Below are 27,972 nucleotides of genomic sequence, written 5' to 3' on the forward strand. Positions count from 1 at the left end.
AGAGGGTATGTAGAGGGGCATCGAGGGGGCTGTTGTGAGGGGATCATGGGGTATGTAGAGGGGGCATCCAGAGTGCTGTGTGGATGGTGTGAGGGGGCATGAGGTATGTAGAGGGGCATCCAGGGGGCTGATGTGAGGGGGGTATGTAGAGGGGGCATGGGGCATCCAGAGTGCTGTGTGGATGGTGTGAGGGGGCATAGGGTATGTAGAGGGGCATCCAGGGGGCTGGTGTGAGAGGGCATCCAGGGGGCCTTGTGGCTGTTGTGGGGGGCATGGGGTATGTAGAGGGACATTCAGGGGTCTGGTGTGATGGGTCATGTAGTGGGGCATCCAAGGGGCTGGTGTGAGGGGGCATGGGGTATGTAGAGGGGCATTTGGGGGGCTGTGTTGCATAGTGTGAGGGGGCATCCAGGGAGCCTTGTGGCTGTTGAGGGGGCATGGGGTTTGTAGGTGAGGGGGCATCCAGGGGCTGTGTTTCATAGTGTCAGGGGGCTGGTGTGAGAAGGGGCATCCAGGGGGCCTTGTGGCTGTAGAGGGTCATCCGGGGGGGGGGGGGGGGGGGCTGTTTTGCATAGTGTGAGGGGGTATGTAGAGGGGCATTCAGCGGGCTGGTGTGAGGGGGAAAGGGGTATGTAGGGGGGGCATGGGGCATCCAGGGGGCTGTTGCATAGTGTAAGGAGGCATGGGGTATGTAGGTGAGGGGGGCATGGGGCATCCAGGGGGTCTAGTGGCTGTTGAGGGGGCATGGGGTATGTAGGGGAGCGGGCATGGGGCATCCAGGGGGCTTGTGACTTGTGAGGGGGCATGGGGTATGTAGAGGGGCATCCAGGGGGCTGGTGTGAGGGCATGGGGTATGTAGAGGAGCATCCAGGGTGCCTTTTGTCTGGTGTGAGGAGGCATGGGGTATGTAGAGGGGCATCCAGGGGGCTGTTGTGAGGGGGGGGGCATGGGGTATGTAGAGGGGGCATGGGGAATCCAGAGTGCTGTGTGGATGGTGTGAGGAGGCATGGGGTATGTAGCGAGCATCCAGGGTGCCTTGTGTCTGTTGTGAAGGGGCATGGGGTATGTAGAGGGGTATCCAGGGTGCCTTGTGGCTGTTGTGAGGGGGCATGGGGTATGTAAAGGGGCATCCAGGGTGGCTTGTGGCTGGTGTGAGGGGGCATGGGGTATGTAGAGGGGCATCCAGGGTGCCTTGTGGCTGTTGTGAGGGGGCATGGGGTATGTAGAGGGGCATCCAGCGTGCCTTGTGGCTGTTGTGAGGAGGCGTGGGGTATGTAGAGGGGCATCCAGGGTACCTTGTATCTGTTGTGAGGAGGTATGGGGTATGTAGCGGGGCATCCAGGGTGCCTTGTGGCTGGTGTGAGGGGGCATGGGGTATGTAGAGGGGCATCCAGGGTGCCTTGTGTCTGTTGTGAGGAGGCATGGGGTATGTAGCGGGGCTTCCAGGGTGCCTTGTGGCTGTTGTGAGGAGGCATGGGGTATGTAGAGGGGCATCCAGGGTGCCTTGTGGCTGTTGTGAGGAGGCATGGGGTATGTAGCGGGGCTTCCAGGGTGCCTTGTGGCTGTTGTGAGGGGGCATGGGGTATGTAGAGGGGCATCCAGGGTGCCTTGTGGCTGTTGTGAGGGGGCATGGGGTATGTAGAGGGGCATCCAGGGTGCCTTGTGGCTGTTGTGAGGGGGCATGGGGTATGTAGAGGGGCATCCAGCGTGCCTTGTGGCTGTTGTGAGGAGGCGTGGGGTATGTAGAGGGGCATCCAGGGTACCTTGTATCTGTTGTGAGGAGGTATGGGGTATGTAGCGGGGCATCCAGGGTGCCTTGTGGCTGGTGTGAGGGGGCATGGGGTATGTAGAGGAGCATCCAGGGGGCTGTTGTGAGGGGGGGGCATGGGGTATGTAGAGGGGCATCGGGGGGGGGGGGGGGCTGTGTTGCATAGTGTGAGGGGCTGGTGTGAGGGGGTATGTAGAAGGGCATTCAGGGGGCTGGTGTGAGGGGGAAAGGGGTATGTAGGGGGGGCATCCAGGGGGCTGTTGCATAGTGCAAGGGGGCATGGGGTATGTAGGTGAGAGGGCATGGGGCAATTAGGGGGCCTTGTGGCTGTTGAGGGGGCATGGGGTTTGTAGGTGATGGGGCTGTCAGGGGGCTGGTGTATGGGGGGGCATCCAAGGGGCCTTGTGGCTGCTGTGAGGGGGCATGGGGTATGTAGAGGGGCATCCAGGGGGGGCTCTGTTGCATAGTGTGAGGGGCCGGTGTGAGGGGGTATGTAGAGGGGCATTCAGGGGGCTGGTGTAAGGGGGCATGGGGTATGTAGGTGAGGGGGCATCCAGGGTGTTGTGTGGATGGTGTGAGGAGGCATGGGGTATGTAGGTGAGGGGGCACGGGGCATCCAGGGGGCTTGTGACTGTGAGGGGGCATGGGGTATGTAGAGGGGCATCCAGGGGGCTGGTGTGAGGGGGCATGGGATATGTAGAAGGGCATCCAGGGGGCTGGTATGAGGGGGTATGTAGAGGGGCTTCCAAGGGGCTGGTGTGAGGGGGCATGGGGTATGTAGAGGGGGCAGGGGGCTGGTGTGAGGGGGGGGTATGTAGATGGGCATCCGGGCATCCAGGGGGCTGTGTTGCATAGTGTGAGGGGGGCATGGGTTATGTAGAGGGGCATCCAGGGGGCTGGTATGAGGGGGTATGTAGAGGGGCTTCCAAGGGGCTGGTGTGAGGGGGCATGGGGTATGTAGAGGGGGCAGGGGGCTGGTGTGAGTGGGGGGGGGGTATGTAGATGGGCATCAAGGCATCCAGGGGGCTGTGTTGCATAGTGTGAGGGGGGCATGGGTTATGTAGAGGGGCATCCAGGGGGCTGGTGTGAGGGGGCATGCATCACTGCTGCATCACCACAACCCCCCTCAGTAATTTTTTTTTTTTTTTTTAAAGGTTCAGATTATAAGATGCACCCTGTTTTCGCACCAATTTGGGGGGGGATGTGTGTTAGGGTATGTGCACACGTTGCAGTTCTGCCTGTGGAATTTTCTGTGCAGATTTGGCATCTCTTGGCAGAAAAATCCGTGCAGATCTGATGCTGATTTTCATGCGGCTTTGTGTGCGTTTTTGTAAGCTAAATAAAGATCTATTATTTAACCCCCAAAAAAAGTGATGTAATTTTTTGTTCAACCTTTTCCTTTATATACTCCATTGAAGAATAATGTTTACACACACATAGATAGATAATAGATGAATCTATAGATAGATAATACCAAGCCCGAAGTGTAGTATTGAATAGAGTTGAGCGACTTTTACTTTTTTTGGATCGAGTCGGTTTTCGCGAAACCCGACTTTGTCAAAAGTCAGGTCGGGTGAAATAGGCCGATTATTGCGAAAAGTCGGGGTCCGACTGAAACACGAAACCCAATGCAAGTCAATGGGGAATCAAAGTAGGCAGTAAGTGGAGGACAGGAAAACACCAACAGTACCCATTTTAATGCCAAAAACTTTTAATTCTTATTACTGAAGCTTGTCAATCTTAATTTACTTTATAATAGGCATTGAAAACTGGTGGTCATTTGGCTAAAGTTGGGGGGTAGGGCTGGCTCAAGATTTTCTTGGGTCCAGGAAAGCGGAATACGTCATGGCAGTGGAGCAGGGAGAGGTAAGTATTTCAACTTTGCAAGTGCTCTGATCCTGAGCAAGCAGTGGGGGCCCACTCATTGGCACAGGGCCCCTCATAGTACGGCGGTGTGTTTGACGGGTGGCGCCTCCCACCGACAGAGACACTTTTGCATACTATGAGGGGCCCTGTGCCAGTGACGTTGCCAACGAGTATGCCCCCCCACACACACACCTGATGAAGGAACCTGCACTTTCATCTGCACCTTCCTCTTTGTCCCCGTGTAAGGTGGTATAGTATGCGGGAAGGGGAACCTGACTTTCAGCAGGGTCAGATTCTGGCTGTGTAGAGTGCAAGGGGAATGTAGTGGTCTGGGTCAATGTACCAGCAGACTCATCTAATGGGCATGATGAGGAGGAAACATAGGCCCAAATAATTATGTAGGCTAAATGCAGTTCAAAATTGGTAACAGGACTAAACAGGCGGCATTGCTTTGTTCAGTGGAGGAAAATTAATGAGTGGCTGACACAGTTTGTAGGCCCAAATAATAAAGTGGGCTAAATGCAGTTCAAATGTGTTAACAGGACTAAACAGGCGGCATTGCTTTGTTCAGTGGAGGACAACTGTAATGAGTGACTGACACAGTTAGTAGGCCCAAATAATTAAGTAGGCTAAATGTCTGCCAAAAAATTGTTTATAAATAAACAGGTGGCATAGCTAGGTACAGGGGTGGGCTCCTCTGCTGAGTAGCAGACAGTGGTAGTAGGCGCAAAGTATTAACTGGTCTAAATGGAGGCCAGGGCCCCTGTATATTTTAACTATCATCTATGATTTCAACAAATTTGTATTGGCAGTGCCATTGAAGGATTTATCAGCACAGCTTACACAGTGGAGCAGGGAGAGGTAAGTATTGCAAGTGGTAGAGCACTGTTCGAGCTGGGGGGAGCACTCTCGTGGGCGGCGGTACTGGCACAGGGCCCCTCATATTACGACGGTGTGTCTGACGGTTGTGCACCACCACCTTCAGAGACACTTCATTGTACTAGGAGGGACCCTGTGCCAGTGCCATCGCCCAAGAGTGGGCACACCCACCTGTCCAGGCAAACGGCACTCGCATGGGTGCTTGCGCCAGGTGGTGACCACGGCCCTGTGGGGGTAGTTAGCCCATTTAGAGAGGTATAAAAATGGCCTATGGTGGACATTCAGCAGCTGCAAATGGAGGAATTGGAGCAGTCAGTAAGAGGAGGCCAAAAGCAAGACATTTTTCAGGCAAGCTACGTGTCAGCAGGGGAAGGTGGGGCCAAATAATTTTAAATCCATGATTGGTTCATTTTAATGAAGGTTAGATCATCGACATTTCGGGTAGCCAGACGTGTCCTTTTTTTCGGTCAGTATTGAACCAGCAGCACTGAAGACTTTCGGATAGCACACTAGCAGCAGGGCAAGCGAGCTCCTGTAATGCATAGTCTGCCAATTCACGCCAGGTGTCTATTTTAGATGTCCATTAATCAAAGGCGAATGACCTGTGAGGGAGAAGATCGATAAGGGAGGAAAAGTAGCATAATAATCTAGCTGTGGCTATGCATCAGTGCACTCCATGTCCGATTCGTCTTGTAATGGGCAGTTAACAATTTCCCTTTCTAACCCAGGCACGGTATGTGTAATGAGCTCCATGGAGTAAACTGTAGTGTTGCCTGACTCATCCTTCACTTTTGGTTTGGGTGAAGGACACAAGGAAGCGACTTGTTCCTGACCTGGAGCATCCACTGACGACTCGCTGCTTTTATATTTGGAACTTTCTGAAGAGGAGGCGAAAGAGCTAGAGGCTGAGTCAGCAAGGAAAGCCAAAACTTTTTCCTGCTGCTCCGGCTTTAAAAGCTGTTTTCCAGGACGTCATCCTGACAGCACTATGGAGGACGTCCTCCCCCTTGCTGGGACAGGAAACACACGAGAGTTCAAAAAGTCTGGTCCCACCCCCAATCCTCAGTGTTTTTCCTGTCCCTGCAAGGGACGCACGAGAAGAAGCTGCGCAGCTTACCGGAGCTCAGGGGGATCGTGCGGCTTGCCAGATCCTTCCCCCTGTCAAGAGGCTCAGGGCAGAAACCCTCCAGAGGGGGGTCCCTCTGCTCCAAAGACCAGCAGCCGCTCCTCCCGGTGGGGGGGGCTCTCGGCTGCGGACGCGGTTCCCGAGGTCAGCAGCATCCATCAGCGTGAACGCCGGGCTCTGACTCTTCCGGCGGAAGTTCCGGGGACCGCGTCACTTCCGGTTTGCGGCATCCGTTACCGTCACTTCCGGTAACGCTGGATGTACAGGGGAGGCGTGCGTTCCAGCGTGGAGCTCAGGTATCGTAGCGCTTTGCAGACGCTGCAGCGGCAAGGAGCCTGACACCGTGGAACATGGAGAGCATGCCACCTGAGGATGGGGTAAGTGCGCAGTGCGCAAACTCCCCTAAGCACCCTGGTAAAAGACAGCCACCCTGTTACGTTCCCTATCTTATGTCATTTAAGGATAAGGGAACCCCAGCCGTCCCCCCCTGGTCAAGTTAAGAGATCCGGAAAGGCCTCGGGGAAGTCCAGTAGATGTCCATTATGTAACGCAAAACTCCCGGACACCCATGGCAAAACCTTATGTGCGGATTGCACATCTAAGGTCATGAGAGAGGAGCAGCCCACCTTATTATCTGAGATGAGGTCCTTAATCAGAGAAGAGGTCCAGGCTTCCTTAGCTACCATGGTGGAAAAGCCCAGCCCTATGCCCAGTCGCAAAAGGGCCAGGCGGGAGCTGGAATATACTTCTGATGACAGGTCCGACTCTGAGGACCTAGTCTCTGAGGACGAGGGTGAGCTTCCTTCTGGAAGCCAGGACCATCAGAGGAAGTACCTTTTCCAGGCAGAGGACATGAACGAGCTGGTGCAAGCGGTGCGATGCACCATGCAGGTAGAAGAGACATCTAAGCCGCAATCCAGGCAGAACCTGATGTTTGGGGGACTTGTGTCACGTCGGCAGACAGTCTTCCCGGTTAGTGAGCATATCAAGGCCATGGTGCTCGAAGAATGGAAAGAGGCGGAACGTCGGCTGTCTTTGTCTAAAGACTTTAAGGCGCGTCTACCCTTTGAGCCGGACGATGTTAAGCTATGGGACGAGATACCCAAGGTGGACGTCCCGGTGGCGAAGGTCGCCAAAAAGACAGCTATCCCATTTGAGGACTCATCGACCTTGCGCGATCCGATGGATCGTAAGGCGGACATATTACTAAAGAGAGCCTGGGAGTCTTCTGCGGCTCCAATTAAGACCAACATTGCTGCCACCTCGGTAGCTCGGTCTATGCACCTTTGGATGGGGCAATTAGAGGAGCACCTCTCTAATAAGACCCCAAGGTCAGAGATACTAAGCTCTCTCCCCATAATGAAATCGGCTACCGCTTTTCTATCTGACATGACGGCTGAGTCAGTCAGATTTTCAGCCAGAAACGGATCATTGTCTAATGCGGCTAGAAGAGCGGTCTGGCTAAGGTCTTGGTCGGGGGATAATGCGTCCAAGACAAAATTGTGTTCAATCCCCTTCTCCGGTGCAAGGGTGTTTGGTCCTTCCCTCGATACTATCTTAGTCGGCTTCAGACAAGAAAAAAGGGTTCCCAGAGGACAAGCCTAAGAGGCCTCAGTCCTTTCGGAGAGGGTTTCCCTTTAGAAGACAGTCCGACTACAGGTCCGACTTCAGAGGGGGAAGGTCCAATAGAGGTTTTAATAGGGGCGCCCGTGGCCACGGTAGCAAGAACAGGAGTTTCTTCTTCAGCCCCTCCTCTAAATCTAAATCACAATGACGCCACTCTTATAGGGGGAAGGCTTCGCCATTTTGCGGTAAACTGGAGCAGAGTCACTCAAAATCAATGGGTCCTTCGCACTGTGTCAGAAGGCTACAGTATAGAGTTCTACTCCCCTCCACCAGACAGGTACATCGTACCTACGGTGGTTATGCAAGACTCTCCCATGGTAAAAGACTTAATGGACATGCTTTCCTCAAGAGTCATAATACCAGTACCACCGCTAGAGCTAGGCCAGGGACACTACTCTTCCCTGTTCTCCATAACAAAACCGTCCGGCGACTCACGCACAATTGTAAATTTGAAACCTCTGAATGCCTGGGTCAGGTACAAGAGGTTTCGTATGGAGTCCATCCGTTCTGCAATCCTCCTCATAGATCAGAACGCGGTAATGTGCACTCTCGATTTGAAGAGTGTCTATTATCAGGTCCCTGTCCACCATCTATCTCAGAGGCTTCTGAGGTTCGCGGTAGTTCTGCCGTCCGGGACCTGTCACTACCAATTTCAGTGCCTGCCGTTTGGACTTGCCTCAGCACCTCGTGTATTTACAAAACTGGTGTCGGAGATAGTAGCGTTCCTAAGAAACCAGGGGATTATAATAGTCCCGTATCTCGACGACTTTCTCCTGATAGCAAGAACACCAGAGATCCTATTGGATCACAGGAACCGAACCATCGCGGTAATTGAGCACTTGGGATGGATCATAAACTGGCAGAAATCAGACCTAATTCCGGAGCACAAGAAGGTCTTCCTGGGTGTCTGTCTAGATTCTGCAAACAGAATATCCCTACTACCCGAATCCAAGCTGGAGGCAATTCAGATTCAGATCAGACTCCTACTAGAACGCAGAGTCTTGATAAGGATGGCCATGAGAGTGCTAGGCCTAATGACGGCATGCATACCATGCGTAAGATGGGCACAGTTCCATTCAAGACCACTACAGAGCCTAATCCTCTCCAAGTGGGACCGTCGTCAGTCTTCTCTAGACAGTACTTTACATCTACCAGATCCAGTACGAAGATCTCTCCTGTGGTGGACAGACCCGGAGAAGCTAAGAACAGGAGTACTATGGACTACCGATCCCTACGTAGTAGTTACTACAGATGCCAGCGCCTGGGGCTGGGGAGCTCACTTAGAAGGAAGGATCCTCCAGGGAAGGTGGCCTCCAGACGTCGCTCGCAACTCATCCAACTTCAGAGAGCTGTATGCTGTCTGGGAAGCCCTGAGAAGGAATCGGCGCACTCTGGAGAATCATCACGTCAGAGTATTGTCCGACAATGTGACAACTGTTTCCTTCCTAAAACACCAAGGAGGCCCAAGACACCATCTTCTCCAGGAGCTGGCAGGGAGAATATTTCGCTGGGCAGAAAGGTCGATCCTTTCCATCTCTGCAATCCACCTAGAAGGCTCCCAGAATGTCATAGCGGATTACCTGAGCAGAAGAGTGTTTGCAACAGAGTGGGAACTCAACCAGGACATCTTCCAGGAGCTGTGCCGGCGTTGGGGCACTCCCAGTATAGACCTCTTCGCAAACAGGAGAAACTCGAAGGTCTCAAGGTTCTTCTCGCTGAACCCTCGAGATCTGCCGGAAGGAATAGATGGTCTAAGTCACAGTTGGACGGAGCCCCTCTCATATGCTTTCCCTCCTCTAGCTCTAATCCCGGCTGTTCTCAGGAAGATCAAGGAAGAACAGGCTCGAGTGATTTTGATAGTTCCATACTGGCCAAGGAGGAGTTGGTTCTCCCTGCTGGTAGACCTGGCGATAGAGAGTCCAGTGGAGCTCCCTCACAGACCAGATGTAATCCACCAGGGCCCAGTGTACCATCCGGACCCAGAGAAGCTACATCTCTCAGCCTGGATCCTGAAAGGAACATCCTGAAGGCAAGAGGCTTGTCTGACCAGGTCATATCCACTATCAAGGCTAGCAGGAAGCCGGTCACGTCAGCAATCTACCTGAAGATCTGGAGGCGTTTCTGTCTGGAGGGTGGCAGGTCCGAGGTTGCGGCAGGCACTCCCGACTTACCCAGAATTCTGGATTTTCTGCAAGCTGGGTTTGATAAGGGGCTTAGGCCGAGTACCTTGAAGGTGCAGATCTCGGCACTTAGCTCCTTTCTAGACTATCCCCTGGCAACACACCCTTGGATAGTTAGATTTATCAGAGCCCCACCCAAAGGTTGCGCCCCACCATCAGACAAATATCTCCTCCTTGGGACCTTAACCTCGTCCTGAGATTCCTCTGCAAAAATAATTACGCTTCGGCAGATAACATGTCCATTTCGGCCCTGACACGTAAGACGGCATTCCTAGTGGCGATCACCACGGCTAAGAGGGTGGGGGAAATTCAAGCCCTGTGCACACGGGACCCGTACCTCCAGATTAGAGATGATAGTGTGGTCCTTAAACTAGATCCTTCGTTCGTTCCAAAAGTGGGTACTCTAAAAAATAGGAATCAGGAGATAGTGTTACCATCCTTTTGCTGTAACCCTTCCAATTCTAAAGAGGAAGCTCTGCATTCCCTGGATGTCAGACAGGCGGTCATCGACTACCTGTCAGCCACCAACCCATGGCGAATCGACCCAAATCTGTTTATTTTGTTCGGCGGTAAAAATAGGGGAAAAAAGGCCTCTAAGGCCTCCATTGCTCGATGGATCACTTCCGTGATCTCTGAGGCCTACCAGTCGGAGGGCATCCCTCCTCCAAGGGGTCTCCATGCACACTCTACTAGAGGGATGGCTACTTCTTGGGCCGAGAGGGCAGGTGCCTCTAGAGCAAATTTGTAAGGCCGCTACATGAGCTAGTGCGAATACCTTTTGCAAACATTATAAGCTTGATGTGTTGTCTGGTCAGCATACTGCATTCGGGAGAAAAGTTCTCCAAGCGGTAATCCCACCCTGAGGAGGTGCTTTGGTACTCTCCATAGTGCTGTCAGGATGACGTCCTGGAAAATAGGTATTAAGCTTACCGTTAATGATGTTTCCAGGAGTCCATCCTGACAGCACGGGTAATTCCCTCCCTGTTAATTTAGTTATGCTAATGTAATATGAACCTGACATGTCTGTACTATGTTCTTAACATATGATGTAATATGTTCCTAAATATATGGTGTTATGTTCTTTACCATTAAATATAATTTTTTGCAACTCCCTTGAGGCGGTTCTTGTTACAACACTGAGGATTGGGGGTGGGACCAGACCTTTTGAACTCTCGTGTGTTTCCTGTCCCAGCAAGGGGGAGGAGGACGTCCTCCATAGTGCTGTCAGGATGGACTCCTGGAAACATCATTAACGGTAAGCTTAATACCTATTTTCCTACTCCCAGACAAATGAGCCTTCGAGGCCTTGTGTAGCCAGACGATGACGCTGGCTCAACACCTCCAGCCTTAGGCGCTATTTTGCTTTTCCCACTACCACCAGATGCGCCACCACCACCATCAGTAACAGCTGGCAATGACCGCCCACGGCCTCTTCCACCGGACTTACTCATTTTTGGGAAAATCTAACCAAAATAACAACCGTTACATGGTACTGTAAAACAAGGTAGAAGGTGTATATAAACTTGTTGAGAATTTAAATCTCCCTTTTTTTTGGGGGGGAGACTGCACCAAAACTCAGGCCCAGTGTATAACACAACACTGTGTAAGTGGCAGAAAGTGGCTGACTGATATACGACAAACTAACAGGACTTAAGTACATCCACTTTATGACAATTTGAATCTCACTTTTTTGGGGGGGAGACTGCACCAAAACTCAGGCCCAGTGTATAACAACACAATGTAAGTGGCTGGAAGATATATGAAAAAATACAAGGACTGTAGTACAATTTCAATTTCCCTACAATGATCTCAGGACAATTATGGCAGCAATAAAAAGGACTGCTGCACACAAAAGTGTGGACAGATAAACAAGATAACTGTGCAGAAAGGAGCAACAGGATTTTTGCTTTTAAAAAAGCAGTCGGTTTGCACAACAGCGTGCAAACAGCAATGCAGCTATCAGGGAGCCTTATAAGGCAGACTAATAAGCTACAGAGCTGATGCACAAAAATATAGCCTCCACTGTCACCAAACAAAAGGTGGTGTTGGACAGTGGAAATCGCTACAGCACAAGCGGTTTGGGGGTTAATCTTCCCTCCCTAACTATACCCCTTCTGATGAAGCTGCAGCAACCTCTCCCTATGCTAAGATCAGCAGAAGTAAGATGGCGGTCGGCGTGCACGCCCCTTTATAGCCCCTGTGACGCCGCAGAAAGCAAGCCAATCACGGTCATGCCCTTTTCTAAGATGGTGGGGACCGAGACCTATGTCATCACACTGCCCACACTCTGTCTCCATCTTCATTGGCTGAAAAATGGCGCTGAACGCGACTTTGGCGCGAAGATTGCCGACCTCATGGCCGATCCCACACTAGGGTCGGGTTTCATGAAACCCGACTTTGACGAAAGTCGGTGATTTTTGAATTTGTCCGATCCGTTTCGCTCAACCCTAGTAATGAACATAATAAAATGGTACATAGAGAGTTAATCCGACCTGTGACGCCTATGTGGCGTCATGGCAGGATCGCATTCCTGTATATCGGGTGAAAGGGTTAACTGAGAATTGGTGAAATATTACAATCCAGCCGATGCTGCAATATCATCAGCCATGGTTGGAGACCACGATCTGCCCCCTCCACTGACTGACAGCGGCGATCCGCCGCCATCAGTCTTCTCTCCGTCCGTGCCCCCCCGCTTTCCGATCCCACCCCCCCATACTTACCAAGTCCGGGTGTCCGTCCGTCTTCTCCATGGGTGCCGTCATCTTCCAAAATGGCGGGCACATGCACAGTGCGCCCGCCAAATCGGCCCGCAGATTCATTAAAGGTACATTTTGATCACCGTGATAGGTTGTATCACAGTGATCAAAAAAAAAATAGTAAATGTCCCCCTCCCCTTTATCACCCCCATAGGTAGGCAAAATAATAAAATAAAGAAAATATATATTTTTTTCCACTAGGGGTAGGGTTGCAATTAGGGTTAGGTGTTATGACCTGGTGATTACGGAGCAGTACTGAGATGACCTGGTGGGTAAAACCAATCATGGACAAGCTCAGAGGAGGTGGCAGCTCCACCGACAGTAATCACTGTTATGACCTAGTGATTACGGAGCAACACTGAAATGACCTGGTGGGTAAAACAAATAATGTACTAGCTCTGAGGAGGTGGTTGCTTTACTGACCGCAATCCCTACTCCTAACACCAACACTGGAGATAGCCGTGGAGCGTTCCTATCTCTGCCTAGACACCTTCACAGCCTAAGAACTAGCTACCCCTGAAGATGGAAACGGAAAACTATCTCGCCTCAGAGAAACCCCCAAAGGAAAGATAGCCCCCCACAAATATTGACGGTGAGTGGAGAGGGAAATGACAAACTCAGAAATGAAACTAGATTTAGCAAAGGAGGCCAATACTATCTAAATAGACAGAGATAGAAAAGGCTACTGTGCGGTCAGTATAAAAAACTGAATGTCCACGCAGAGTTTACAAAAATAACCTCCACACCGACTCACGGTGTGGAGGAGCAAATCTGCAACCCCAGAGCTTCCAACTAGCCGGAATAATTCATAATGACAAGCTGGACAAAAGAGACATAACTTAAACTGAACAGAAGGTCATAAGCAGGGAAACACCCAAAAACTAGCTGAACTTATCTTAAGCTGAAATGGACTGGCCAACAGAGAGCTTCCAGGAAAGGACTGAATCCACAGGAAGAAACATTGACAGCTGGCATCAACTACAGCCTAAAGCCCAGTTAAATAACAAGGCCAGGGCACCGATTAGTGAAAGCAGCTGCTAAGTTCCACTCGAAACCACCAGAGGGAGCCCAAGAGCAGAACTCCCAAAAATACCATTCATGACCACAGGATGGAGCCCAAGAACGGAATTCACAACAGTTAGGGTTGCAATTAGGGTTAGAATTAGGGTTGGGGTTAAAATTAGGCTCTGTGCACACAGTGTGGATTGGCCGCTGCGGATTCATAGCAGTTTTCCATCACGTTTACAGTACCATGTAAATCTATGGAAAACCAAATCCGCTGTGTCCATGGTGCGGAAAATACCGCGCATTTTCCGCAGCATGTCAATTCTTTGTGTGGATTCTGCAGCGTTTTACACCTGTTCCTCAATAGGAATCCGCAGGTGAAATCAGCACAGAAAACACTGTAAATCCGCAAGTAAAATGCAGTGCGTTTTGCCTGCGGATTTTTCAAAAACTGCGGAAAAATCCGCAACGTGGGCACTTAGGGTTAGGGTTGGAACTAGAGTTAGGGTTAAGGTTAGGGTTAGGCTTGTGGTTAGGGGTGTGTTGGGGTTAGGGTTAGGCTTGTGGTTAGGGTTATGGTTGGTATTAGGGTTAGGGGTGTGTTAGGTTTGGGATTAGGGTTACGAGTGTGATGGGGTTAGTGTAGGAGTTAGAATTGAGGGGTCTCCACTGTTTAGGCACATCAGGGGCTCTCCAAACGCGACATGGCACCACCATTGATTCCAGCCAATCTTGCATTCAAAAAGTCAAATGGTGTTCCCTCCTTCTGAGCCCCGACGTGCGCCCAAACAGTGGTTTACCCAAACATGGGGCATAAGTGTACTCAGGAACAATTGCACAACCACTTTGGGGGTCTAATTTCTCCTGTTACCCTTGGGAAAATAAAAAAATCTGGACTAAAATTTTTGTAGGAAAAAAATGATTTTGTATTTTCACGGCTCTGCGTTATAAACTGCAGTGAAACACTTTGGGCTTCTTAGTGCTCTCCACACATCTAGATAAGCTCTTTGGGGGGTCTAGTTTCCAAAATGGGGTCACTTGTGAGGGGTTTTTACTGTTTAGGAACATCAGGAGCTCTGCAATTCTGCATTGAAAAAGTCAAATGGTGCTCCTTCTCTTCTAAGCCCTGCCGTGCGCCCAAACAGTTGTTTACCCCCACATATGGGGTATCGGCGTATTCAGGAGAAATGCACAACACATTTTGTGGTTCATTTTCTCTTTTTATACTTGTCAAAATAAAAAAAAAATGGTTCTGAAGTAAAATATTTGCAAAAAAAAAGGTAAATGTTCATTTTTTCCTTCCACATTGTTTCAGTTCCTGTCAAGCACGTAAAGGGTTAATAAATGTCTTGAATGTGGTTTTGAGCACCTTGAGGGGTGTAGTTTTTAGAAGGGTGTTAAGTTTGGGTATTTTCTGTCATGTACACACCTCAAAGTGACTTTAAATGTGAGATGGTCCCTAAAAATGTATTTATTAACTTTTTTGTGTGACATATCTTTCTGATTTAAGGGCATAAAAATTCAAAGTTTGAAAATTGCGAAAATTTTAAAAATTTTAGCCATTTTTCCGTTTTTTTTTTAATTAATAATGGCAAGTAATATTGAATAAATGTTACCACTAACATGAAGTACAATATGTCACCAAAAAACAATCTCAGAATCAGCGGGATCCGTTAAAGCGTTCCAGAGTTATAACCTCATAAAGGGACAGTGGTCAGAATTGTAAAAATTGGCTCGGTCATTAAGTACCAAATTGGCTCTGTCACTAAGGGGTTAATTAAACAGTTTGAGAAAAGCTTGTTGGGGCATTAATGACAGGTTACTGGCTGTTTGATCTCTATCAAGGTATGTAAACGTGTTTTCTTGCAAAATCTTTATAAAAAAAAATCCAGAAGTATTTACACAAATAGCCACAATAATAGGTCTGCAATAATGTAGATCTTTTTCCTCCTACAGACTATTTTATTAGGTCACAGCTGTGTTTCTATGGCAATTTTGGGGCATCCTACATCATTCCCTATAGCCCAAATAGCTAATAAAGAATTTCTATTAACCCCCGCTCTTTCATATCCCAACAATGTTGATTACAGTAGCACTATAACACCCCCAATGCTAAACAGCACAACGTTACCTATAATGGCCAGTAACCCACCCCTGGCTGCCGATTCAATTACCCCCAACATACCCCATAGCCACAGCGGACGCAAGCGTAGATGCCACACGCCTTCCCAATCATTTAATAATTCCTGCCAACATTTCTCCTATCCCTCTAAAAGTCATTCCTCCCTATACCACCACATACGAGCCGCCGCAGATCTCGGCCTCTGGATGCCTCTCCACATCTTCATCAGAAGGCTCAGACGCGTCACAAAGTCCCGATAGGCAAAATCAGGCACACAACAAATGGCAAAAGTCGCATGCTCCTTCAGAGGTTGTCAGCCGGTCTAGATCCACCCACTCCAGGAATGTCGGAGCTGGGACTGGTTGGAATACAGTAAAAGTTAAATTCGGCCAAAACTGAACAATAAATGCTGTGTGTAACTATTCTTTTTACAAAAACTGACAATACATACATGCATACATTTATAATTCGTATGCCACTAGATTGGAATCTAGGAGGAGCTCCTGGAATTAACTCCATTCTGGAAGTTTCAGTCATGAGCCGTCTAGATTAGATTTGATCCTATGAGGACATCACTCCAGCAACTCCATTCTAGTCATGTCAAGCAATGAACTATACAGAATAGAGGCTACAAGGAAAAACTCTGCTTACTGTTTGAAAAACTCAATTCCAGTCACCTCAGCACCAAACTACAGAATAGAGGCCAGTCTAGACAGTTCATCATGTCCTATCCTGCTCCCACCTTCTAATGCTCTTTCTGCTACTCCTCGTTGCTGGCGACGTATCCCCAAATCCTGGCCCTCAACACATCCCCACACTCATTTCGAACACCCTACCACGATCCTCTACATGTTTTCTCAATGATGGTAACCTCATACCCACTCATCTGGTCCCCTTAGCTGGCGCTCTATGGAACGCACGCTCTGTCTGCAACAAACTGCCGTTTATCCATGACCTCTATCACCAACAAACTCTCCTCCCTTGCCATCACTGAAACCTGGCTTACTACCTCTGACTCAGCCTCTCCAGCTGCACTTTCCTATGGCGGATTCCACCTCTCACACCCCTCGTCCCAGCAACAAACACGGTGGAGGAGTTGGCTTGCTTTTGTCCGATACCTGCTCCTTTACCCCAATTCCACTACCACACTCAGCTACTCTTCCCTCGTTTGAGGTGCACTCCGTCCGCATCGACTCCCCCTCCAACCTCCAGCTGGCCTTCATCTGCCACCCCCCAGAACTAGCCATCTCCACCTTTCTCGACCACTTCACCACCTGGCTATTTAATTTCCTTTCTGCTGACATCCTCACTATCATCATGGTCTACTTCATCCCCATTGATGCTTCCACCCCAGCTGCCTCTAAACTTCTATCACTCACTGCCTCCTTTGTCCTCACTCAATGGTCCTCCGTGGCCACTCACAAAGATGCTGGACCTTATCTCCACCCGCCTCTGTTCCCTTACTTATCTCACTAACCCCTCCCCCTGTCTGTCCACAACCTACTGACATTCTCTTCTCTCTCCTCTCCTAGTGTGCAACCCCTACTCCACAAACTCACCCTCGCAGAAATCTAACACCTCAATTTACAATCACTCTGAGTCCCTTCTCCCTCTAACAGACATAGCTTCCCTTCATGACACAGATACTACTGCCACTTTTTATATCACAGCACAATGACAGCAACACTTGACTCCGCTGCCCCCACACTCATAGCAAAACTCGTACAATCAACAGGCAGCCCTGGCTGACCAGCCTGACCACAGAACTGAGGCGGGCTTCCAGGGTCACTGAGCAGAGATGGAAGCGATCCCCCTCTCCGGAGAACGTCATCGCATACAAGCAGTCCCTTGCCAGCTTTAAGTCAACGCTCACGCAAACTTCTCATCTCTCATATTCTCCCTGTCCCACAACCCTAAACAGCTTTTCAACACTTTCAATTCTCTACTACGTCCCCCAGCACCTCCCCCTCTCCTCTCATTTCTGCTGAAGACTTTGCCTGTTTAAGCAGAAGATTGTTATGATCAGAGAAAGCTTTGGCCCGCAGCCCCCAATACTCCTCTTAGCTGCTTAACACTGTTCCCCCCAAACCAGCTTCTCCATGACAGAAGATGTTGTGAAGAAACCAGATTGTATCTTAATTTCCCAGACAACCATGTTTTTGCAAAACCAAAAGAACTGGCTTTTTATCTGTATATTGGCTTGTGAATTTAAGTGTTTATGTCTGGTGGGTCAAGAAGACAGACTTGCCAAATGATATACTATCTAACATACTGTGTAAAGGTACCGTCACATTAAGCGACGCTGCAGCGATATAGACAACGATGCCGATCGCTGCAGTGTCGCTGTTTCGTCGTTGTGTGGTCGCTGGAGAGCTGTCACACAGACAGCTCTCCAGCGACCAACGATGCCAAAGTCCCCGGGTAACCAGTGTAAACATCGGATTACTAAGCGCAGGGCCACGCTTAGTAACCCGATGTTTACCCTGGTTACCAGTGTAAATGTAAAAAAAACAAACACTGCATACTTACATTCCGGTGTCTGTCGCGTCCGCTTCCCTGCACTGTGTAAGCGTCGGCCCTAAAGCAGAGCGGTGACATCACCGCAGTGCTGTGCTTTACGGCCGGCCGGCGCTGACACAGTGCAGGGAAGCGGACGCCGGGGGACGCGAGAGACACCGGAATGTAAAGCCCCCGTCACACTAAGCGAGGTCGCTAGCGAGATCGCTGCTGAGTCACAAGTTTTGTGACGCAACAGCGACCTCAGTAGCGATCTCGCTATGTTTGACACGTACCAGCGACCAGGCCCCTGCTGTGAGATCGCTGGTCGTGTCGGAATGGCCTGGACCTTTTTTTGGTCGTTGAGGTCCCGCTGACATCGCTGAATCGGTGTGTGTGACACGGATTCAGCGATGTCTTCACTGGTAACCAGGGTAAACATCGGGTTACTAAGCGCAGGGCCGCGCTTAGTAACCCGATGTTTACCCTGGTTACCATCGTAAATGTAAAAAAAAACAAACACTACATACTCACATTCCGGTGTCCGTCAGGTCCCTTGCCGTCCGCTTCCCGCACTGACTGACTGCCGGCCGTAAAGTGAAAGCACAGCACAGCGGTGACGTCACCGCTCTGCTGATAGGGCCGGCGCTCAGTCAGTGCAGGAAGCGGACGCCGGGGGACGCGAAGGTGAGTATGTACTGTTTGTTTTTTACATTTTACACTGGTAACCAGGGTAAACATCGGGTTACTAAGCGCGGCCCTGCGCTTAGCAACCCGATGTTTACCCTGGTTACCCGGGGACCTCGGCATCGTTGGTCGCTGGAGAGCTGTCTGTGTGACAGCTCCCCAGCGACTAAACAGCGACGCTGCAGCGATCGGCATCGTCTGTATCGCTTCAGCGTCGCTAAGTGTGACGGGGCCTTAAGTATGTAGTGTTTGGGTTTTTTTACATTTACAATGGTAACCAGGGTAAATATCGGGTTACTAAGCGCAGCCCTGCGCTTAGTAACCCGATGTTTACCCTGGTTACCAGTGAAGACATTGCTGAATCCACGTCACACATGCCGATTCAGCGATGTCTGCGGGAGATCCAGCGATGAAATAAGGTGCTGGCCTTCTAGCTCCGACCAACGATGTCACAGCAGGATCCTGATCGCTGCTGCGTGTCAAACACAACGATATCGCTATCCAGGACGCTGCAACGTCACGGATCGCTATCGTTATCGTTGTTAAGTTGTTCAGTGTGAAGGTACCTTAAATTAGTCTGTAATAGTGACTGTACATTGAGAGTGTTAAGCTTTGTTTATTGATGTGTGCTTATATGCTAATATTGCTACTTAATCCCATCACCATTGTTCACCTTATCTTGATGTTGGACTGAAAGACCCTGGGTAATTCTAAAAATAGCTTGCATGCCTTGGGTATAAAAAGACTCAGAGAACACATCCTGGGGGACGGAAGTAACACAGAGCTACCAGCCAGATATTCTGCAAACCACCCAACAGACAAGAGAAAGGACTGCAGCCAATCCATCATGGCACCATCACGAGGGACACTGATCTAGGATTCTATAGGAAACAACCTAGGGGTTTTCGGCTCCAGTTGGAAGGACACAGATCTGATCCAGTGACCATCTCTGAACCATGGATATGTTTGGAGAAAGCCAGGTTTGGGACCCGCTGGTCGCCTGGTTTCATGGAGATGGTCAGATAAGCCAGGTGGTGACTTGTGTCAACTGGCTTTGGACCTTGTATGGACTCTATAGACAGTTCTTGGTCATCTCCCTATGCTTGTCGTTACCCCTTATCTGTGCGTGCATCCACAGATGGAGTAGTGACCCTGGGAGCTCTGACATCATGTAAACTGGCTTTGGACCTTGTATGGACTTTATAGACAGTTCTTGGTCATCTCCCTATGCTTGTAATTATCCCTTCTCTGTGCGTGCATCCACAGATGGAGTAGCGACCCTGGGAGCTCTGACTTAACATCTACCATTGTCTTGGCGAGTCAGCGGAAGGGTGAGGCCCTGTAATGTGCACCATCTTGGGGTAATTGGTGGGAGTGTTCTGTTGGCTATTGTGTGCTGTGGTTCAATAAAGTATTGCCACACTGTTTTACCTTAACCCTGTGTTGTCTGTGTAGTGTATTGCCCACTGGGAGATAGAGCGGGCGTTCAGTGGTATGAGCCGTGGTCCATGCAGTCTTGCTAAAGACAGCCGGGCCAGTGGACGAGAGCACCCACTGACCCCGTATCTCCACAGACGTGCTCTCCACCCTCCTGTCAAGATCGCATCTCACCACTTGCACGCTTGACCCGCTCCCGTCCCACCTCATCCCTAACCTCGCCACAGTCTTCATCCCAATCCTAACACACCTTCAATCTCTCACTCAAATTCCCCTCATCCTTCAAGCATGCCTCGATCACATCCATCCTCAAAAAGCCCTCCCTTGACCCATCCTCTGTGTTTAGCTATCACCCAATATCTCTTCTCCCTTATGCCTCAAAACTACTTGAACTGCATGTCCATCTTGAACTGTCCTCCTGCCTCTCATGCTCCCTCTTTGTCCGGTTACAATATGGCTTTTGACTGCATCACTCATCTGATACTGCCCTAACTAAAGTCACCAACGACTTACTAACTGCCAAGAGCAAGTGACACTACTCTGTCCTCCTTCTCCTGGACAGTGGTCTGCCTTCGATACTGTCGACCATTCCCTCCTGCTACAGATTCTTTAATCTCTTGGCATCACAAACTTGGCTCTATCCTGGATCTCGTCATATCTAACAGACCGAACATTCAGTGTCTCCCTCTCCCACACCACCTCCTCACCTTGCCCCCTGTCTGTGTTCCCCAAGGCTCAGTCCTAGGACCCCTACTCTTCTCCATCTACACCTTTGGCCTGGGACAGCTCATAGAATCCCACAGTTTGCAGTATCACCTCTACGCCGATGAAACGCAGATCTACCGATCTGGACCCGACCTCACATCCTTACCAAAATCCCACAATGTCTGCTATTTCAGCTTTCTTTTCTGCTTGCTTTCAAAAACTGAACATGGACAAAACAGAATTCATCATCTTTCCCCATCTCAATCTGCCCCTCCACGAGACCTATCCATCAATGTCAATGGCTGCTCACTTTCCCCAGTCCCGCATGCTCGGTGCCTCGGGGTGATCCTCGACTCTGCCCTCTCTTTCAAGCCTCATAGCCAAGCCCTTGCCTCCTCCTTTTGACTTAAACTCAGTAATATTTCCCAGATCCGTGCATTCCTTGACCATAAAACCACAAAAACGCTACTGAACGCCCTTATCATCTCCCGCCTTGATTACTGCAACCACCTACTCTCTGGCCTCCCTCTAGGACTCTGGCACCTTTCCAAGCCATCCTACACTCTGCTGCCCGACTAATCCACCTGTCTCCCCGTTATTCCCCAGCCTCTTCTGTCTGCCAAGCCCTTCACTGGCTTCCTATTGTCCAGATGCTTCAGTTCAAAACCCTAACTATGACATACAAAGCCATCCACAACCTGTCTCCTCCATATATCTGTGACATGGTCTCCCGGTACTTACCCCCACACAACCTTTGATCCTCTCAAGATCTCCTTCTCTACTCCCGTATTATCTCTTCTTCCCACAACTGCATACAAGACTTCTCCTATGCCTTTCCATGCTCTGGAACTCTCTACCCCAACACATCAGACTCTCGCCTACCACGGAAACCTTCAAAAAGAACCTGAAGATCCACCTTTTCTGACAAGCCTACAACCTGCAGTGATCCTTAGTCTGCTGAATCGCCGCACGACCAGCTCTACCCTCTCCTACTGTATCCTCACTCATCCCCTTTGGACTGTGAGCCCTCGCGGGCAGGGTCCTCCTTCTGTACTTGTGTGTGCCTTGTTTTGCTCATGCTTATTGTGCTTGTCTATATCTGCCCCTTTCACATGTAAAGCCCTGTGGAATAAATGACGTTATAACAATCTATATATATAATTGTCTAAGGGTTTTTCCGTCTGTCTGTCCTGGAAATCTCGCATCTCTGATTGGTCGAGGCCGTCTGGGCCTCGACCAATCAGCGACGGGCACAGCATGGCGACGATGATGTCATAAAGGTTGCCTCGACCAATCAGCGACAGGCACAGTCTGCCGCGAATTCGCCTCGACCAATCAGCGACGGGCACAGTATCGACGTAGATGTCATAATGGTTGCCATGGCGACGATGATGTCATAAAGGTTGCCTCGACCAATCAGCGACGGGCACAGTCTGCCACGAATTCTGGAATCATCATTGTCCATATACTACGGGGACATGCATGTTCTAGAATACCCGATGCGTTAGAATCGGGCCACAATCTAGTGTATTATAATCTACTATATAATTGTCTAAGGGTCACTTCCGTCTTTCTGTCTGTCACGGAAATCCCAAGTCGCTGACTGGTCACGGCCAAACAGCCACGACCAATCAGCGATGGGCACAGTCCGGCAGCGAAATGGCCGCTCCATACTCCCCTCCAGGCAGCGCTCACACAGGGTTAATAGCAGTGTTAACGGACCGCGTTATGCCGCGGTGTAAGGCACTCCGTTAACGCTGCTATTAACCCTTTGTGACTAACTTTTTTACTATTGATGCTGCCTATGCAGCAAATGTTAAAAATAATTAAAAAAACTAAAGAATCATTATATTCTCACCTTCCGGCGCCTTTCCCGCTCCTCGCGACGCTCCGGTCCATGCATTGCGGTCTCGCGAGATGATGACAAAGCGGTCTTGCGAGACCGCTACGTCATCATCTCGCGAGACCGCAATGCATTCTTGGGACCGGAGCATCGCGAGGAGCATCGCTGAATGCCTGGGCTGTATCCGTGGGCCGTCTGAGGGTGAAAATATAATGATTTTTTATATTAATTCTTTTTTTAACAGTGATATGGTGCCCACATTGCCATATACTACGTGGGCTGTTATATACTATGTCGGCTGTGCAATATACTGTGTAGCTGTGCAATATACTGTGTAGCTGTGCAATATACTACGTGGGCTGTGCAATATACTACGTGGCTGTGCAATATACTACGTGGCTGTGCAATATACTACGTGGCTGTTCAATATACTACGTGGACTGTGCAATATACTACGTGGGCTGTGCAATATACTATGTGGCTGTGCAACATACTACGTGGCTGTGCAACAAACTACGTGGCTGTGCAATATATTACGTGGCTGTACTATATATTATTTGGGCTGTGTTATATACTACGTGGCTGTGCTATATACTACGTCGCCGGCCGCGAATAATCAGCCACAGGCGCAGTCCGGCCGCAAATTGGCGTGGGATTTGAACAATGCTTCGCTAATTGGTCGCGCCCAGCCAGCCGAATCCTGTGTCTTCATTGTATTATTCTAAAATCTTCATAAATAAACTACATACATATTCTAGAATACCCGATGCGTTAGAATCGGGCCACCATCTAGTATTAAATAATTAGTAAATCAGCTAGAATGGAGTTACTAAAAGGAGGTCCTCAAAAAATCCACTCCGATCTAGACTGCTCAATGGTGAGTCAGCTAGAATGGAGTTGCTAAAATGAGGTCCTCAAAAAATCCACTCCGATCTGCACGGCTCAATGGTGAATCAGCTAGAATGGAGTTGCTAAAATGAGGTCCTCCAAAAATCCACTAGGATCCAATGTTATAAATTATGAGGACTCTGTTGCTGTGCTATGTTATGTTTCTCCCTGCGAAGCTCCGCTCACTCTTTGAAAAACTCGATTCCAGTCACCTCAGCATCAAACTGTACAGATTAGAGGCTACAGGGAGGTCCTCAAACAATCCACTCCGATCTAGACAGCTCACTAATGAATCAGCTAGAATGGAGTGGCTAAAATGAGGTCCTCAAAAAATCCACTCCGATCTAGACGGTTCACTAATGAATCAGCTAGAATGGAGTGGCTAAAATGAGGTCCTCAAAAAATCCACTCCGATCTAGACGGCTCAATGGTGAATCAGCTAGAATGGAGTTGCTAAAATGAGGTCCTCAAAAATCTACTCCAATCCAATATTGTAAATTATGAGGACTCTGTTGCTGTGCTGTGTTATGTTTCTCCCTGCAAAGCTCCGCTCACTCTTTCAAAAACTTGATTCCAGTCACCTAAGCATCAAACTGTACAGATTTGAGGCTACAGGGAGGTCCACAAACAATCCACTCCGATCTAGACAGCTCACTAATGAATCAGCTAGAATGGAGTGGCTAAAATGAGGTCCTCAAAAAATCCACTCCGATCTAGACGGTTCACTAATGAATCAGCTAGAATGGAGTGGCTAAAATGAGGTCCTCAAAAAATCCACTCCGATCTAGACGGTTCACTAATGAATCAGCTAGAATGGAGTGGCTAAAATGAGGTCCTCAAAAAATCCACTCCGATCTAGACGGCTCAACGGTGAATCAGCTAGAATGGAGTTGCTAAAATGAGGTCCTCAAAAATCTACTCCAATCCAATATTGTAAATTATGAGGACTCTGTTGCTGTGCTATGTTGTTTCTCCCTGCGAAGCTCCGCTCACTCTTTGAAAAACTCAATTCCAGTCACCTCAGCATCAAACTGTACAGATTTGAGGCTACAGGGAGGTCCTCAAACAATCCACTCCGATCTAGACAGCTCACTAATGAATCAGCTAGAATGGAGTGGCTAAAATGAGGTCCTCAAAAAATCCACTCCGATCTAGACGGTTCACTAATGAATCAGCTAGAATGGAGTTGCTAAAATGAGGTCCTCAAAAATCCACTCCGATCCAATGTTAATTATGAGGACTCTGTTGATGCGCTATGTTACGTTTTTCCCCGTGAGGCTCCGTCCACTCTTCCAATGTCGGTGCTGCGGCCAGGACTGGTAATACAGCAAAAGTAAAATTCAGGCAAAAATCAACAAACCGCGCTATGTGTAATTATTTATATTATAAAAAGCAATAATAAAATGTCAGTTTGATTAATCATGAAAAAAAAAATTGGCCCTTTGGAAATACATAACAAATATAACAGTTTAAGCAAGTATCTAAAAAATAGAAGTATTATATTATTACAATTATAAAGCTGAGATATATATATATATACACACACACGCACGCACGCACACGCACACACACACAATGTGTATGTATACATTCCAATTCCACTACATTGCAGTCTATGAGGCTCCTGGAATCAGCTCCATTCTGAACATTGGAGCTGATTTTTTGAGGGACATCACTGTAGTAACTGAACTGTCTAGAATGGAGAAGCTGCAGAGAGATCATCAAAAAATCCACTCCGATCTAGTCACCTCACTAGTGAATTGTCTACAGTGGAGTGGCTAAAATGAGGTCACCAAAGGCATGTGACTGCAGTGAGGCCTCAAAAATTCAACTCCAATCTAGTCACCTCACCAGTGAACCGACTAGAGTGGAGTGGCTGGAATGAGGACCACAAAATATCCACTCCGATCTAGTCACTTCAGTAGTGAGCCGTCTAGAGTGGAGTTGATAAAATGAGGCCTCAAAAAATCAACTCCAAACTAGACGCAACCGTACCTGCACGCCGCCTGCGTTCCACCACTTCATACACTTCCTCTTCCGGGGTGACGTCAGCACGCACCCTAGTGATCCTCTTATACAGACCGGCGTTCTTGTTTAACCCCTTCCTGTCACGCAGGGCCGGAACCGAACCTGCTCCATAGAGCAGAGCACTGTCTTCTCTGGAGATAAGACCCGAGCGCTGCCATAGAAGAAACTCACCGCCTGAACACATTAAACTATATGGATTTTCACATTTGTTTCTCAGAAAGCTGGGTGACGACTAATATGCCCACCATTACTGTCACTAAGTGGGTAGAGATCTGTTACAGATGCCACTCAGGAAGTTGGGAGAGCTGAGTAGCAATCTGTGCAGAAGCCATAATGTGGGCTCTATGTGGCCTGGTAGCAGCGGATCCTGACAACTGTCGGTCATGGTGCTGGGCGGGATGGGGTGGGAGAGTTATCTGTATCGGTTAAGGGGGCTTCCAGGGACGAGATCACAGGTTACGTCATCGATATATGAGATGAGTTGGGGTCACAGCCACCGATCAGCTGAAATTCACATGAATGGGTGTCTGCCCCCACCAATCTCACACTCAGTGACGGTGTATACATGCTAACAGGTATAAACTAACACATGCAGCTCTACACTTATGTTACTGACTTTATGGCAGTTTCATCCTGCAGACACTAGATGGCGCTGTGGCTCCCGATGACGTCACGGCTCCTTGCAGCCTCTAGGCAGTAATAGCAGCATGTGACGTCGCCGAGCGCAGTGGCGTGCGCCTGTAATCCCGGCCACCAAGGGAGGCTGAGTGTTGGATCGCTTTGAGTCTAGGGGTTCTAGACTGCTCTGTGCCAATCCGTTCGGGGCGCTGCACTAGGTTCGGTATTTGTGACACTGGGGGAACTAGAGCGAACCAGTGTCCTAAAGTGGGAGGAGGCCGGCCCGGGACGGCCCAAGAGACCCCATGCCGACCGACGTGTGTAGCCGCGCCTGTGATAGCACCACGTTGTAGACTAGTCTACAATGCAGGGCAGGACTGGACAATACAGCGTGACATCCACTTTTTATACACACAGAAAATATTCATTTTACATCGGGAAATCATTATTAATGTAGAAAAAGATCCAATTTCTTAAAATTGTGATGTTTATTAGAAAATTCAATGCAAACATTCAAGACTGTCTATGCATTGAACTTTGTACTTCGTTTTCTAATAAACATCGACATTTTAAGACGCTGAATGTTTTCTACATTTGATCCCTTGGCTTCCGTGCTACAATGCCCCTAGAGTCGGAGCTGTTTTTTCTTTTTTCAACAGATCATTATTAACCCTCAGTCACATCTGCAATAATTATTATTCGGTTGATGCTTTGAAGGTAACAATAATGAACTATGCAAAACATGAAAATGTAAATATATATATATATATATATATATATATATATATATATATATATATATATATATATATATATTCCTCCTGTATTTGTACTTTCTCCCTATCTCCCCAGATTCTGATATTACGTCTCCTGATCTCTCTGTGATGCCGTTACACTGAGCGCTACTGACACCTACTGGCGAAACCAATAAATTGCTTCCATCTGTTATGCAGTACTAGGTGTTACCAGCAGAGGCCACTCCAGCTCTAAACCTTCAGGACGGAACATGAATCACCTGCAAAATTCACATTATAATGAGGTTACGCTGAAGGCCTCATGAGAAAATGATCTATTGTTTATATCAGTTTTTTTTTCTTCAATGTATTTTTTTCCATATAAAAATCTGTATTAAAAATAAAGTAGTAATATAATATATCAAAAATTATTAACACAAATAAATATATTTAAAAAATTACCAATAATAAGTATAAAATAAACAGACCACAAATCAACCCACTAAAAACACAAGAAGATCCTAAGGGTGCGTGTCCACGTTCAGGATGGCCGGCGCTTTGGACGGAGCGGAAAACTCGCTCTGCCCTAAGCCCCGCCCTCTTCTGGAGACGCGATGATGCCGGATGTGTTCATTGCACACATGTGCACACATTGCCGCATGTCCGGAATCCCCTCCACTATGCTGTAACATCTGGATGCGGCGGATTGAATGCTGCGGCTCCACGCAGCACTCAATCCGCTGCTATTCCGGATGTAAAACGGCCCATGGACACATACCCTAAGGCCGGCGTCACACTGGCGAGTTTTACGGACGTATGAGCACAGAAAATACACCCGTAAAATACGCATAACACACGGCCCAATGATTCTCTATGGCCCAGCTCCTATCAGCCGTATTTTACTGATCCGTATTATACGGTCTTCTACGGCCGTAGAAAATCACAGCATGCTGCGTTTGTCACCGTAATGCGCAAAAAAATCGCCAATGAAAGTCTATGGGGGCGAGAAAAATACGGATTACACACGGACCAGCAGTGTGACTTGCGAGAAATACGCAGCGGTGTTCTATAGAAAAGCCGGTAATTCAATTGCCGGCTTTTCATTTCTCCTTCACAAACCCAACAGGATATGAGATATGGTTTACATACAGTAAACCATCTCATATCCCTTTTTTTTTTGAAAAATTCCACACTACTAATGTTAGTAG

At 48.8% G+C, this 27,972-nt stretch overlaps 2 protein-coding genes across 2 annotated transcripts in view; one reads left to right on the top strand and one right to left on the bottom strand.

Moving 5' to 3' along the window:
• LOC143775185 (exonuclease 3'-5' domain-containing protein 2-like) overlaps nt 1–25,828 on the bottom strand; it is a 68,012-nt gene extending 42,184 nt beyond the window's left edge. Inside the window, exon 1 of the mRNA XM_077263038.1 lies at nt 25,380–25,828. The gene's annotated coding sequence lies outside the window, so the exon portion shown is untranslated. The remainder of the gene's footprint in view (nt 1–25,379) is intronic.
• LOC143775208 (exonuclease 3'-5' domain-containing protein 2-like) overlaps nt 1–27,160 on the top strand; it is a 106,312-nt gene extending 79,152 nt beyond the window's left edge. The window contains exon 4 of the mRNA XM_077263090.1: nt 26,883–27,160. Within this exon, the coding sequence (XP_077119205.1) occupies nt 26,883–26,889 (7 nt within the window). The 3' untranslated portion in view covers nt 26,890–27,160. The remainder of the gene's footprint in view (nt 1–26,882) is intronic.
• Nucleotides 27,161–27,972: the final 812 nt, after the last annotated feature.

The sequence above is a fragment of the Ranitomeya variabilis genome, chromosome 1, assembly GCF_051348905.1.
Source record: "Ranitomeya variabilis isolate aRanVar5 chromosome 1, aRanVar5.hap1, whole genome shotgun sequence".
NCBI lineage: Eukaryota > Metazoa > Chordata > Amphibia > Anura > Dendrobatidae > Ranitomeya > Ranitomeya variabilis.